This window comes from Typopeltis vanoorti, chromosome 5 (assembly GCF_054136105.1).
Source record: "Typopeltis vanoorti isolate ZY-2024b chromosome 5, IOZ_Tvanoo_1.0, whole genome shotgun sequence".
Lineage (NCBI taxonomy): Eukaryota > Metazoa > Arthropoda > Arachnida > Uropygi > Thelyphonidae > Typopeltis > Typopeltis vanoorti.
In genome coordinates this window covers 38,124,688-38,140,653 of record NC_143553.1, presented here as the reverse complement: position 1 = coordinate 38,140,653, position 15,966 = coordinate 38,124,688, and the positions used below count along the sequence as shown (strand labels likewise).

At 35.9% G+C, this 15,966-nt stretch overlaps 1 protein-coding gene across 3 annotated transcripts in view; it reads left to right on the top strand.

Moving 5' to 3' along the window:
* LOC150106324 (M-phase inducer phosphatase-like) overlaps positions 1-15,966 on the top strand; it is a 349,715-nt gene that overhangs the window by 205,283 nt on the left and 128,466 nt on the right. For all 3 annotated transcript variants that reach the window (XM_090392364.1, XM_090392361.1, XM_090392362.1), the window contains exon 9: positions 8,401-8,559. In XM_090392364.1, the coding sequence (XP_090248490.1) occupies positions 8,401-8,559 (159 nt within the window). The remainder of the gene's footprint in view (positions 1-8,400; positions 8,560-15,966) is intronic.

The following is a 15,966-nucleotide window of genomic DNA, read 5'->3' as shown; positions in this document are numbered from 1 at the left end:
TAATACAGCTCTCACAACACTGTACTGTGCTTAACACCAAGTGATTCAGGAGTTCTTGAAGCAAACTGGCCTGCTTCTCCTTCAGAGCAAGGATAAGACCTTGTTTGTTTTCTGTATGGGAATTTTGAGTAGCATTGCATCTCACTTTTGCATCCCAGGCATGTTCTATGATCAACAGGTCTCATGCTGGCCACTGGATTCAATTAATATCCACGTCTCCAGAAGTATCTCCACTGCTCTGCCACTATGTACCATGATATTGTTATCCATAAAAGTGAATTCTTTGCCTGCAGCACCATAGAACAACAAAACATGATGTTGAAGAACTTAGTCATAATCGCTTTTTCCAGCACTTGTAGCTCTCCATTAAGCATAATGCCTCTCCACACCATAAACCCAGCACTGCCACATCAATCACTTTCAAGTGATTCATTCTCATGATTATAAGCAGTACCACATTATTTTCACGCTGAATGAAGTGTCTTCTCCAATTTTTATGTATACAATACCACTGAAAACATGGTCTACAATGAACTGTGGATAAAGGGAAGCAGACTACATACCTTGAGCATATAGGCCTACTTATTGCAGAGATGTCTGGCTACTGTTTGTCACGATATGTGCATACTGTACTGGAATGGTGCTGGCTTGTAAGCTGACCCTCTGTGGTAGAGCAAGAATGACCTCTTAGCAAATATTTGGAACACATTCCCTTGGTTCGAAACACTGGCCAGAGCCTGGATACAACACTAAGGGAGATTCCAAACTCTCTGGCAGTATCGTAATTCTGCAGCCTTCTTCAAGGTTCTCAATAATTCTTGTATGCGTGAAGTCATCTAGATGATGTCTTTGAAACATTAAAAGACATTCAAGTTTGTAACTCTATTCCTTCACGAAAAGCACTTTCTTCAGATACAGTTCGCTGTGGTACGTCAGCCTTTTGGCTTTTATCCTGTTGAGTGCTACCATGTGACACCTTTGCATGCAATTCAAAAATTTAAATGTGTACCTATTTTCTACTAAAAATCATCAGTTATACAATTTTCTTAGTGAAGAATTTATGGAGACACAACAGACGTGTTAGAATTAAGCAAGTAGCAATCGACATTTCGACCCCTGTATCGAGATCATCATCAGGAAAACATACATATGTACAATATACAAAAGTAAAAGGAATCTAAATGTTTGTTAATCATTTATCTTGGTCTGACCTCTGGTGGGAGGGGGAAGGGGAAGGAAAATAGAACTACATTAAACAATTTCTACAGTCCTTTCATTTTGAGATTTTCTTCTGTCTGGGGTTGCTATATGGGTTGAAGATGGGTCCTCCACATTCTTGGAATAATTAATCCATAATTTTTGTTCATATCTGGATGATATTTTTTTATATATTTGTCAGCCTGGTTGGTCGAGTGGTTAGCATATCCGTTCTCCAGCCAAAAAAAAAGGCTGTGGGTTCGAATCCTGCTATGAGCATGGATGTTTCTGATTGTCTGTGAAAATACTAGTGCTGGTGGTGGTGGCCAGTAGATGGCATTGGTGTAGATGATGCAGTATGCTGTAGTTAGAGGATTGAGTGGTAGAGACAGAAATAATAAAATGCAATAAAAAAAAAACAGTTTACAAGATCCCTGAAAATGCCATTAAATGCAAAAAAATATTACAAGAATGCCATAGCCATACCCTACATTAAGGGCATTTCAGAATAAATAGAACACTACTTATATACAACATCAAGACAACCTTCAGACCCCTGGCCGTACTTTGCCCACCCAGGGGTTTACAAAGTGCTTGTAACCTTCCTTACACAAGAGGAAAAAGGACACATCATTCCAATCAGAAAAGATGAACACAAATACCACATTAAATATCTTCTCTATGATAAAACAGTCCTATCAGACCACACACTCCAATATACCACAGAATTGACTGAAAGGCACAAAGTCCCTACACCACACCAAAACCAGGTTTGAAAGAAAATTCAAAGAAGCTTGTGAAATGCTGAAACATCATCCAGATCTGAACAAAATGATTAACAAACATTTAGATTCATTTTACTTTTGTTTAGTGCAGCGGCAGTGTAGCTTGTATATTATACATATGTATGTTTACCTGATGATGACGACCTCAGTACAGAGGTCAAAATGTCTTACTATTACTTACTGTTATTGTTACTTGTTTAATATTAAGTAAATTAATTATTCTAATACGTGTGTTGTCCATAAATTCTTTATGAATGCCGACCACTGTGTAACCTTAAAAGAAAGAATCAGTTATACAAATTGCCAAAAGTTGATTCGTCTGAATTTGTGGTTGTAATCTTCAAAAATAGCGTTTGCCTTAGATTTTGGACACCAGTGTGTATCATCTATTAGAAAAACTAGGTTGTTTATTATTTAAGGTCTTCTTCTCTCCTGTAGTCTTAGATGGACCATTCGTGGGTCATTCATGGCTGGTAGGTGATATTCTTTGTTAACCTCCTCCAATTGTCTCAGTCTCTTGTTCTTGATGTCAGTTGAGAAAGGGAGGAATTTGTCTATTTTTTGATGGTATCAGTCCATTTTAATCGAGGTCGGTCCTGGAACGATTCCTTCTATTGTTTGCTTTGGAATGCGATTAGCCATCTCCACATGTCCGAACCATTTCATCTGTCTTCTTCTGATGACTGTCAGAATATTTTCCCTTCTCCCATCTATTGAATCAGTCAGTTTTTGTACATTTTCATTGGTTTTGTGAGTGGTATAGGGAATTCTCAAAAGTCTTCTGTAAGTTTTTATTTCCTTGACAACCATACAAGAGGATAGAATTCACCAAGGTGTCAATTAGTCTTAGTCTGGTTGTGATTGCTATTCTGTTATTCCCCACAATGGTTTTAACTTCTGTAGGGCCACGGTTGCCTTAATAATTTGGAATTTAATCTTGATTCAACGTGCTTCCTAGATAAGTGAACTTGTTTACATTCTCAATTTGTTTATTGCCAATTTGTATCTTTAAAAATAATGTATGATTTTGAGATTATCATTGTTTTTGTTTTTTGTAGATTTATTGTTATCCATATTTTTTTTAATGTTCCGAAAGCGCAGCTGGTTATCTCTTGTAATTCTTCTTCGCTTTCTGCCAGAAGATCAATATTGTCTGCAAATCGTAAGTTATTTATTGTTAGTCCACCTACTATTCCAGTGTCATATTCATGAAGAGCTTCATCTATGACATATTCCAGTAAACTATTAAAAAGAAGAGGGACAAGATGCATCCCTGTCTTGCATCCATTCTGCCCGGAACGGTTCACTGCTCTAATTTTTAATTTCAATTCTCATATCAGATGAGGAATGAAGAGATTTAATAATCCTAATGATTTTGTTATCAATACCATAATGTTCTAAAGTTTTCCATAATGCCTCATGCCATATTGAGTCAAAAGCTTTTTGAAGGTCTAAAAAGTTGTGTGGGGTGCTTAAGGGTCAAAGCTGTATAACTGAGAGGAGACCTCGACATAGCCTTTAGAGGAATGTGGAGAACCGACCAGGGTTTCTGACCTAATGTCCAATCCTCACCTTCTCATGGTGCACCCTGTTGGGTATCTACCTGGATACTGAACGAACGAGGATGGGCTGGCAATTTGGGATTTAGCCCCAAATTTTATTCTTATTGGCTTAAACCAATATACAAAATAATGGTACAACATGACAAAATTTCATGCCGGCTTGGGCGTCACTCGAGCCCATGTTGTTTTTGCCCGGGCGACATCGAAAAGTCAGCTACTGGAACAAATCTGAAAGCACACCCAAACTCAACATCACCAGAGTTAAAGATAGGTACTATCAACATAAGAAGCCTGAATGGCAAAGAAATGAAGCTAGCTGAGGAATTAGATAAGTACCAAATCGAGATAATAGGGGTGACTGAAACAAAAAAGACCAAAACTGGTGAGATCTTTCTGAGCAATAAATACAAAATGTTATATTCAGGCAATGACAATCAAGGAAAAGAAGGAGTAGCCATAGTATTCAACACAAAATACGAGGCTAATCTTCTTGAATGGCAGTCAGTCTCAAGTAGAGTAATGTGGGCAAATATGAGAATGGGGAACTGGACAATGAGACTTATTTGTGCATGTGGTCCCACAGAAGGTTCTACTAAGGTAGAAGTGGAGGAATTTTTTGAGGATTTAGAAAAAGCAACTGACACAATGAAAAAGGAAAAGTTGGTCCTTGTTGGGGATCTAAATAGCAGAGTAGGAAATGATTGTGAGACATACAAAAAATATTTTGGGAAAATTTGGAGAAAAGAGCAAAGCTAATAATAATGGCAAATATCTGTTGGATTTCTGCTCAGGACATGGACTGGTTAATACTAACACCATGTTCCAACATAAATATGTGCACAAATTCACATGGAGAGAAGAGGCTAGGAATAAGAAAAGTCTCATTGACTATGTTATTGTTGATAGTGATGTTTTCTCCCTGGTGCAGGACACCAGAGTGTACAGAGGATTTGAAATTGGAAGTGATCACTATTTAGTCTTGAGCAGGATAAAATTGAATTTCATATTGAAAAGAATGACATGTAAGAAAGTTTTAAAGCGAATAAAAGTTGAGCAGCTTTCAGATGTGAACTGTAGACTAAAATACACAAAGATTATTGAAGAAAAAATGAAAGAGTTTGAGAACAGGAACCAAACCTTGGAGATTCAGTACCAAGCCTTGAAGAAAACACTGATCGATTCAGCTAGAGAGGCATGTGGTGAAGTCGTGTGCAAGGATAGAAAAATTATAACTCCATGGTGGACACAGAAAGTTAGAGGCGGTGAAGGAAAAGAAGAAAGCATATCAAAAGTACCTGTCAAATAAGTCAGTTTGTGCTCTTAGAGAATACATAGACAAATGTAAGAAAGCTAAACAGTGTGTAAAACTAGCTATACAAAAGTCATGGGAGGACTTTGGCAAGAATATAGAAAATAAATATCAAGAAGGTGGTAAAATATTCTGGAGGTTGTTGAAGAAGCTTAGGAAAGGAGGAAAGAGTGCTGTAAAAGGAGTTTGAGATGATAAAGGTGACATGAAAAATTGAGAAAAAGTTATCCTCGAAGTATGGAGCAATTACTTTGAAAAACTGCTAAATGAAATAAGCAATGAGAGCACAGTGGTAAAAAACACTCTACAGGGATGCAGTCAGAAATACATATCCATACTTGAAGTAGAAAAAGCCATTCAAGGCTTGAAATGTGGAAAGGCAGCAGGAGTAGATGATATTTGACCAGAAATGCTGAAGTTTGGTGGTATAAGAATCTTACAGTGGCTGCACTGCATAATTCAGAATGCCTGAACAGAGGGACAAATTCCTGATGATTGGAGTAGAGCTCTCATAGTACCCATATATAAAAAGGGAAATAAAACTGAATGTGAGAATTACAGAGGTATTTCCCTACTGAGTGTTCTTGGCAAGATCTATGCAAGTATACTAGAGAAACGGTTGAGAAGAATTGTGGAAGAAAAGCTTGGTGAAGAACAAGCTGGATTCAGGCTAAATATAGGCTGTCAGGATCAGAGCTTCACTTTATGACAAATAGTTGAGAAAGCATGGGAATATAACAAAGATCTGTATTTAAGTTTTGTCGATTTGGAAAATGCATATGACAAGGTGCCAAGAGAGAAGCTATTCAATATGCTGCAGTTATATGGTGTCAATGGGGCATTATATCAAGCAATACTTAGTCTTTATTTGAGTTGTAAGTCAGCAGTTAGAATTGAAGGAAGTACAGGAAGGTAGTTTAATGTTAAATCTGATGTGAGACAAGGATGTACATTATCCCCTCTGTTATTCATTATCTATATGGATCACATTATGAAGGAAAGTGGTATTAAACATGATATTAAAATTGGAGATGTTAATGGCAGCTCTTTTCTTTATGCGGATGATGTAATACTTCTAAATAAATCCACTACAAGTCTGCAAGATTCTCTGACTAAATTGAATAGCTCTTGTAATGGATATGGCATGAAGGTCGGCAATAAAAAGACAAAGACAATGAAAATAGGCAGAATCATTGAAAATGTCAACTGTGTTGTGAATGGAGAACCTGTGGAACAAGTAAAACATTTCTGCTACTTAGGCACGATTTTTACTGAAGATGGTAAATTAAATATAGAAATAGACAACAGAATCAGCAAAGCTGGTATGGTGGGAAGTCAGTTGAATAAATTCATATGGAATAAGAGAGAAATTAGTCAGAACATTAAATTAGTTGTGTACAAGACAGTGTTCAAACGAGTTTTAACTTATGGATCTGAGAGCTGCGTCAGAAGTAAAACACTTCACCAAAGACTAGAGACGGCAGATATGAGAGTCCTGAGAAAGATTAGAGGCGTGAACAGATGGCATCAATGGCAATATCATATTAAAAACGAGGATATTAGGAAAGAACTTGACATTGTCAACATCCAGGAATGCGTTAGCAGAGCTAATATCAGATGGTATGGTCACTTAAACAGAATGGACGAGGAAAGATTAGGAAAACGACCCACAGGAAGACCAAGATATAGGTGGATTGATGTGGTACAAAGTGCCTTAGATGATAGAAATATAAGCTCTGATAATGTTGGAGTCTTGACAAGTAACAGGAAGTTAGTACTGATGTAATTTTTTTCGTAGTACTATCATATCCTTTACACCCCTTGAGGGTACATGGCAGGAATTTGATGATGATGATAAAAAGTTGTGACAGATTATTTTGTTATGTTCTATCTATTTTTTGCCTAGTATGTGTATTGTAAAAATATGGTCGATTGTACTTCTGGACTTCCGAAAACCTGCTTGTTCATCTGATAGTCTGCTTTCTATTTTCTTTTCAATTCTTGAGTATATATTTTTAACAGAATTTTGCTTAGATGCTATTAAGGCTTATTGTTCTGCAGTTGCCATTTATTGCTGTTTCCCTTTTTAGGAATAAGTACAAGGACAGAAGGTCAAGTCTCTGTGTTCCATACGTCCTGGAATTAATTTAGCAAGGTATCTATAATGATGTCACCTCATTCGCATATCAGTTCCATTGTAACACCATCAATGCTGGGTGATTTTCCAATTTTTGAGGAGCTAACTGCTGCAATGACTTCTTTTAATATTGGGTAATCTCCTTCCTCCGAACCTGGCAAAATATTGTCAGTCAGTTGCGGGTCCTTTTGAAAAAGCTTGGTTGTGTAACATTTCCATCTATCAACTATTTTCTGGTTGTCTGTGATAGGAGTTTCATCTTCTATGCTCCAATTAATTGCAGTAAAAGGTTTGGTTAACTTATCGATAATTTGAAAAGCACTTTTAGAATTATTTTTATTTAAGTTCTCTTCTATATTTTTGCATTCATCTAATATCCATAAGTTTCTAGCATGTTTGATTTCTTTTTTAATGATCTTAGTAATATTTTTATACTGTTCTCTGTTATCACCACTATTAATATGAAATTTCAAATATCTTCTTTCATCGCATAGGTCCAAAATATTTTTGGTTATCCATGGTTTATTTATTTTCCTTTTGTATCCAAGGATTTCTTCAGCTGTCTCAGTTATTTTTTGTGAGAAGTATTTGGTTTTAGATTCGATATTATTATATTTCTTCAAGCTTGTGTCAAAAAATCAAAAATTTGTTTTAATTTGTATTTATATAGTATATTTATTTGGGGATCTTTTAATTTTTCTATATTATATCTTTTACGAGTTGATTTTGTAGGTAATATTTCTCTCATTTTCGTATTCACAGTTGTGATGACCATGTTGTGGTTGCTGCCAATGTCGGCTGCAGGAAGGAGCCGACATTGGCTGTGATATTTAAGGTCATTTACTAATAAATAGCTATTCCATTAAAACCTTCAACTTAGAATCATAGAAATTAAAACATATTCTCATTCATTTGTATCATGCTTGAACACACTACAAAAATAACAGTAAAAATAATGCTTTAATTATATTTAATTTTCATCATATGCATAGTACTGTGACTAAGTTTTAGTGATTTAACAGCTGTCATCTATTCAATCTAAGGGTAATATTCTGTTATCCTGCATACCCTAATTTAAAAGGACTTCATTTGCTTTAATCTTGGCATCAGTTATGTAACCATACTTTCCATTTCCTTGCTGACTCCACCTTCTTTCCATTGATGTTCATTTAAGATTTTCTTTAGTTAGGTGACTTTTGTTTTTACCTTGTTTCTCATTTGAAAGTAGTAGGGCCTTTTTAACTGGTGTCTCATGCCATCCATAAATTAGAGATCAGATTGAGACTGAATCTAGGTTTATTTTACTACAGGTTAGGTGGAAGTCTCCTAGTTATCTAACTTCAGCTACACTTTATTTTTTCACAATTTTGCTGATATTTTATTTGTTTGTTTATTTTTTTTTAAATACAGGATAGCAGTGATACTCCATTTCCCACCAATTTTAATAACTTGCTGAACAAACCTTTAAATCAAATTTGTGACAACAATCCAAGCATGGTTCATCAAAATTCTATTGAGGATAACTGTCATAAGCCCACCTCTGCTAGGCGATGTCTTTCCATGGATGAGGTTTGTTTTATTGCTATTACAATAAATGTATAATGTATTTACAAATAGTAAAAAATGAGTTTTATTGCTTATAATTAATAATTCAAATTATAAAATTATTTAATTTTATAATTTGATATTCATTTAACTGTTTAATTTACATTTTGGATTATTTAAGTGGATACCTAATTAATCTCCTCACGATCTTCTACTTCCTGTAGTCCATAGTTGGGCAGCAGATATTAGGAAATATTCTTCAGAAATCATTCAATCATTTTTTGATTACACTTTCAGTTCTTCAAATGAATCTTCTGATCAACTTTCTTTGGAATGAGTCCTTCAGGGATTTGCTTTGTGAGGCTGTTAGATCTGCTAATAAGTTCAAGCCAGATGAGTTATTTCCTTCGAATCTTTATCATGTTATCTCTTGGAGTGGCAAAAGAAATGATTCTTTGCCTCACTTTTGAATTTATGATATGGTAAGTGTATGTGTGGTATTTTAAGAGGTGTTTGTAGTAGCAAAAGCATGTCAGCAGAATGCAAAAAGAGAATAATTAAATGGAAAGATGAATGGGACACAAAAACATCCGACCATTGTTGGTTTTAGTTTTTGGAATGCTCTTGTTGAACTTTGTAATATTTGAGCTGTTACCCTTGAAGAGGATTTTTTCACTTCTGCAGCATTTTTTTCTTTGTTAGCATCACAAATATGTAACATTGTTTTTGATTTCGAGTACTTAGGATTTAGCCAAATTTTTTAAGAGCATGATCTAACTTTGTGATTTTGGAAAATAACATTTATTATTATTATTATTATTATTTAGGCCTCCATGGAGTCAAGAGACTCATCGTGAGAGGACCTTCCTAGGAAACACAAAGTCTATCATACCACTCCTTGAACTCATTGACAGTTTTTGCTCTCACCACTCTATCAGGCAATGCATTCCACGGTTCAACCACCCTCCATGCAAAGAACACACTCTTCACCCTCTTGCTCACAGCTTCCTTTTCGTAACTTCCAGGGATGGTCCCTTGTCATCGTTCCTTCCTGCTGTTCCACCAAGTGAAAGAACTCCCCAATGTCAACCCTTTAATTGCCTCTCAGCAGTTTAAAGGTCTCGATCATATCACCTCTCCTTCTGTTCACCACACTCTGCTGTCCACATTCCCTCAGCCAGTCCAGTCCCCATAACTAACATTGTACTGTCCTGAAACCATCTTTGTTATCCACCTCTGAACCCTTTTCACAGTTAATTTATCCCCTTCAAATCCTGTGGACAAATTTGAGAACAATAGTCTGTGTGGTCTGATCAGAGTCTTATACAATGGAATGATAACGCTTTTATTTCGGCAGGTCAGCGTGCTTCTCAGTTTTGCAGCAATCCTCTGGGTTACCTTCACCACCTTTGCAATATGCTCCCCTGAATTTCATTTTTCTATCAATCACCACCTCCAGATCTCTTGTCTCCACTACTTCCTCCAGTACAGCTCCTCCAATTGAGTATGCAGCCTCCCATCAATGTATCCCAAACTTCAAGACTTTAAATTTTGCTGCATTAAACCGACACCCCATTCATTTGGTCATCTGTCCAGTTTATTCAAATCCTCTTGAAGGGCTACCACATCTGCAAACAACTGAATATCCCCTTGCAATCCATTGACAATGTCATTGATATAAAGGTTGTGAAACCCCACTTGTAACCTTTTGCCTCCTTGATATTGCCCCACCATACACAACTCTCTGATACCTATCAGACAGCAAATCCTGAATCCATTTGACTAGCCCGACATCTAAGCACATGTGCTGCAACTTATCAGTTTATCATGTGGTACCATATCAAATGCCTTTGCAAAATCCCTCATCAGCTGCTCTTATCACTTTATTATAGAAGGCAATCATATTACTAAAGCAAGAGTGCCCCTTAACAAATCCATGTTGATTCTTACAGATAACATTACCCTCATCTGCTCAATGCTGTATATGGTCCTTCACTAATTTCTCCACTGATGACACACAAACTGGCTTATAATTAGACACTTCCAGTCTTCTACCGCCTTTATGCAATGGCACTATCTTATCTTCTTTCCATTCCCTGGGTACCTTTCCCGTAGCCAGACATTTGTTTTTGTCTAGACGATTACTGTCACTAGAACTTCGTCAGTTTTCTGATATGTATCCTTAAGATAGTGTTTGAATTAATACACTTATGTACAAACTTAAAATTGGTTTAAACACTATTGTTTGCTGCTAGTTTAGTGTTTGGCTCATTATTTCATATAAACTCATTCTGTTTACACTGTGCCATTATTAGCTTCAATTATTTCCATATTTAATTTGCTACCTTTACTGAAAATGTACCTTTATGGCTGAAATATTTTACTTGTATAGGTTCTCCATTAGGAATACTATTGAAGTTTTCCATATTCCTGGCTGTTTTCATAGTTATAAAAATTATGCAGTATAACCACTGTAAAACTTTTATATATTTCCATGTGTCAGCATTTTTGTTTTGTCATTGGATAATTTTGTGTACTTCAAATACTGAGATACTCCTGATTGCATTCCTCTTGATTATTTTCTGTTACTCTTTGTTTCAGTTGTGTGTCTTTCAAATTAATTACTCCAGATATCTAATCTAAAATATAGTTGGTTTATATGTCACTGTTATCTTTTAATTCCTTTTATAGCTGTTTCCTCCATCTTGAAGATTTTTCAATTGCCTTGCGAACATTTTTGCCTCCTTTCTGAATCTATTTTCTGTATTTTTACCATTCTTCCTGTGACTTGTTTTATTTACTTTTACACATAACACAGCTGCTACATTTTATGATGTATTTTTTATGTATTCGCCAACTTAAAGAGAGACATGCCAAATCTTATATCGACATGCTGAATTGCCTTTTGCTGCTGAAATTGAAACAGTAATGAAAACTTTTGGCAGTATGATATTAAGAAAATATTAAGAAGTAACTCGGCATTTTTGTTATTCAACAATGAGTGAACAAATCTAATCTCAAGTGGTGTCTCTTAACAGAATGTGAGAAGATAGGTTAGCAAAACAGATATTTGCTGCAAGATGACTGAAAAAAAAAAGACCTAGGAAACTAAATGGATTGATGCAATCAGAAGTATATGACCATATTCGGAATGCTGACAAGTGACTATTTTGCAGGAAAATTATTTACAGGAGATTACTAACATAATCATGTACTTGTCATAGTATTCTAGACTCCTCTTGAGGGTGCATATATGTGATTTTAATATTATTGATATTGTCAAGCAGTTGTATGATGATGATAATTTCATTGTCAGGCTCCATGAGGCATGGCTGTCATAAATTGCTACCCCCAGTGATAATACAGGTAACTCTCATTATACATGCTTTCATTAACTGCATTTTTATATATACAACATTTTGTTTTGATACATAAGGCTTTTCTTCCTGGTCACAGAAGAGTGCACGTCTTCCTACCTTCATCCAATGTGCTCAGTGTCCATTTTTTTTTGTCTCCAAGCAAGTGGTAAATATGAAGGTCTGATGAAAAATAAAAGGCAACTAACATGTTTTGCTGTGAATTATGATCGTTTGACTGCTATAAGAGTTGCTATGCAATCTCAACATGATTAGTGAGACTGCAACTGCAGATCTTGTTGTAGTTGAAGAATTTCATGATCTCTTCAAATCAAAGGTAGCATAAGGGAGTTGCACACCGAAGCAGGTGTTTAACCTAGATGAACCTAGCACATTTCATCTAGGTTAAATTTATTCGGAATGTATGCCCCTTATCTGCATATCCATTCTAAAGAAGACAGCAATGAATTTAAAGCCCCCAAAGACCACTGCAGTTTGCTTGTGGGAGACAGTACTTCTGGGCACTACAAAATAAGACCTCTCACCTCTTTTGTATCACTCAAAGGCAAGATTGCCTTTTGTTTGGAGAGCAAATAAGAAGGGCTGGATAACATCACAGATTATCAGCAAATATTTTTTGAGAGACTTGCATAATGTATTATTCTTAAATAAACCACTTTGATAGTTGTTTTTTATATACCAAATATTTTATTTATCGCTCTTATGTCTTAACATGTGAGAAATAGGCGCATTTTCTTTTAAATTAATTTTGATAGATTGAAATCGCGTCCATTTTTGAATGCGTCACCTGTATTATCTCATATTACATGCCTTCCATATTATGCATTTTCAATATATGTGGTGATTCTGAAAGCGATCTCCCACATATAATGAGAATTACATGTATTGTCTACCACCTAAAGAACTTTCGAAACCAGAACCTAGAGGTTGAAAATGCTATGTACTTGACAGCCAGTCATGCAAATGAGTGAATAATCAAGTAGATGGCAAAAAACCTACCAATAACTGGTAGGTTTTTTTTTTAAATATATGATAGCTTTCATAGGAGATCATGTACATGAATCACTTCATTACACAAGATATTAGATATTAGTTTTGTATATCCTTGAAGGCAAGTGATGAAGTAAAGGTCTCATACCGCTACATCACCAAATGAAGAGTTTCCATATGTTATGCAAAATGAGTTTTTGTTCAGACTCCCTTGCAAGCAAATAACTTTGTTAAAATCCTTGTTGAGACATGAGGAAATCTTATAAGAGATTTCATAGTTTTCTGAAGAGACTTAAACAGTAAGTTCTAATATTCTCTGTGGGTGATGTAACCATGATGTACCCTCTCATGAATTTCAGAACTTCTCGGTATCTGATAATATACTTCCCAGTGAGAAGTATATTATCAGAAGTTGGGAGAGAGAGAGAGAAGCCAATTATTAGAGTGGGTAGAATAAAATGATAAGTGGATAGCACATCTGATATCAGTGGGACTTAAAAGCCTATGCTTTGTAAACATAGTTGGAAGAACAACAACATGATATGTACCTTTGGGGGGGGGGGGTTATTTGTATCGACATCATCAAATTCCTGCCATGTACCCTTAAGGGGTGTACATGATATGATAGTACTACATGAAAAATTTACATCATTACTAACTTCCCATCTACAATTTTCTTCCAAATCAGTCTGTTACTTGTCAAAACTCCAACATTATCAGATCTTATATTTCTATCGTCTAAGGCACTTTGTACCGTATCAATCCACCTATATCTTGGTCTTCCTCTGGGTCGTTTTGCTGCCAGCCTGGCAGAGAACACTTGTTTTGCTAATCTTTCCTCACCCATTCTGTTTAAGTGACCATACCACCTGAGATTAGCTCTGCTAACGCATTCCTGGATGCTGACAATGTGAAGTTCTTTCCTAATATCCTCGTTTTTAATATGATATTGCCATTGATGCCATCTGTTCACGCCTATAATCTTTCTCAGGACTCTCATATCTGTGGTCTCTAGTCTTTGGTCAAGTGTTTTACTTCTGACCCAGCTCTCAGATCCATAAGTTAAAACTGGTTTGAACACTGTCTTGTATACAGCTAATTTAGTGTTCCGACTAATTTCTCTCTTATTCCATATGAATTTATGCACTTGACTTCCCACCATACCAGCTTTGCTGATTCTGTTGTCTATTTCTATATTTAATTTACCATCTTCAGTAAAAATCGTGCCGAAGTAGCTGAATTGTTTTACTTGTTCCACAGGTTCTCCATTCACAACACAGTTGACATTTTCAATGATTCTGCCTATTTTCATTGTCTTTGTCTTTTTATTGCTGACCTTCATACCATATCTATTACAACAGCTATTCAATTTAGTCAGAGAATCTTGCAGACTTGTAGCGGATTTATTTAGAAGTATAACATCATACGCATAAAGCAAAGAGCTCACATTAACATCTCCAATTTCGATATCATTTTTAATACCACTTTCCTTCATAATGTGATCCATATAGATAATGAATAACAGAGGGGATAATGTACATCCTTGTCTCACACCAGATTTAACATTAAACCATCTTCCTGTACTTACTTCAATTCTATCTGCTGACTTACAATTCAAATAAAGACTAAGTATTGCTTGATATAATGCCCCACCGACACCATATAACTGCAACGTATTGAATAGCTTCTCTCTTGGCACCTTGTCATAAGCCTTCTCCAAATCAACAAAACTTAAATACAGATCTTTGTTATATTCCCATGCTTTCTCGACTATTTGTCGTAAAGTGAAGATCTGATCCTGACAGCCTCTATTTGGCCTGAATCCAGCTTGTTCTTCACCAAGCTTTTCTTCCACAATTCTTCTCAACCGTTTCTCAAGTATACTTGCATAGATCTTGCCAAGAACACTCAGTAGGGAAATACCTCTGTAATTCTCGCATTCAGTTTTATTTCCCTTTTTATATATGGGTACTATGAGCTACCAATCATCGGGAATTTGTCCCTCTGTCCAGGCTTTCAGAACTATGCAGTGCAGCCACTGTAAGACTCTTATACCACCGTACCTCAGCATTTCTGGTCGAATATCATCTACTCCTGCTGCCTTTCCACATTTCAAACCTTTGATGGCTTTTTCTACTTCAAGTATGGATATGTATTCCTGACTGCATGCCTGGTCAGTGTTTTTTACCACTGTGCTGTCATCACTGCTTGTTTCATTTAGCAGTTTTTCAAAGTAATTACTCCATACTTCAAGGATATCTTTTTCTCCTGTTTTCATGTCACCTTTATCATCTCTAACTCCTTTTACAGCACTCTTTCCTCCATTCCTAAGCTTCTTCAACAACCTCCAGAATATTTTACCACCTTCTTGATATTTATTTTCTATATTCTTGCCAAAGTCCTCCCATGACTTTTGTTTAGCTAGTTTTACACAGTGTTTAGCATTCTTACATTTGTGTCTGTATTCTCTAAGACCACAAGCTGACTTATTTGAGAGGAACTTTTGATATGCTTTCTTCTTTTCCTTCACTGCCTCTTTAACTTCCTGTGTCCACCAGGGAGTTCTGATTTTTTTATCCTTGCAGACAACCTCACCACATGCCTCTCTGGCAGAATCAATCAACGTTTTCTTCAGAGTTTGTCACTGAATCTCCAAGGTTTCATTCCTGTTCTCAAACTCTTTCATTTTTTCTTCAATAATCTTTGTGTATTTTAGTCTACAGTTCACATCTGAGAGCTGTTCAACTTTTATTCGCTTTAAAACTTTCTTACATGTTATTCTTTTCAATATGAAATTCAATTTTATCCTGCTCAAGACTAAATAGTGATCACTTCCAATTTCAAATCCTCTGTACACTCTGGTGTCCTGCATCAGGGAGTAAACATCACTATCAACAATAACAAAGTCAATGAGACTTTTCTTATTCCCAGCCTCTTCTCTCCATGTGAATTTGTGCACATTTTTATGTTGGAACATGGTGTTAGTAATAACCAGTCCATGTCCTGAGCAGAAATTCAAGAGATATTTGCCATTATTATTAGCTTTGCTCTTTTCTCTAAATTT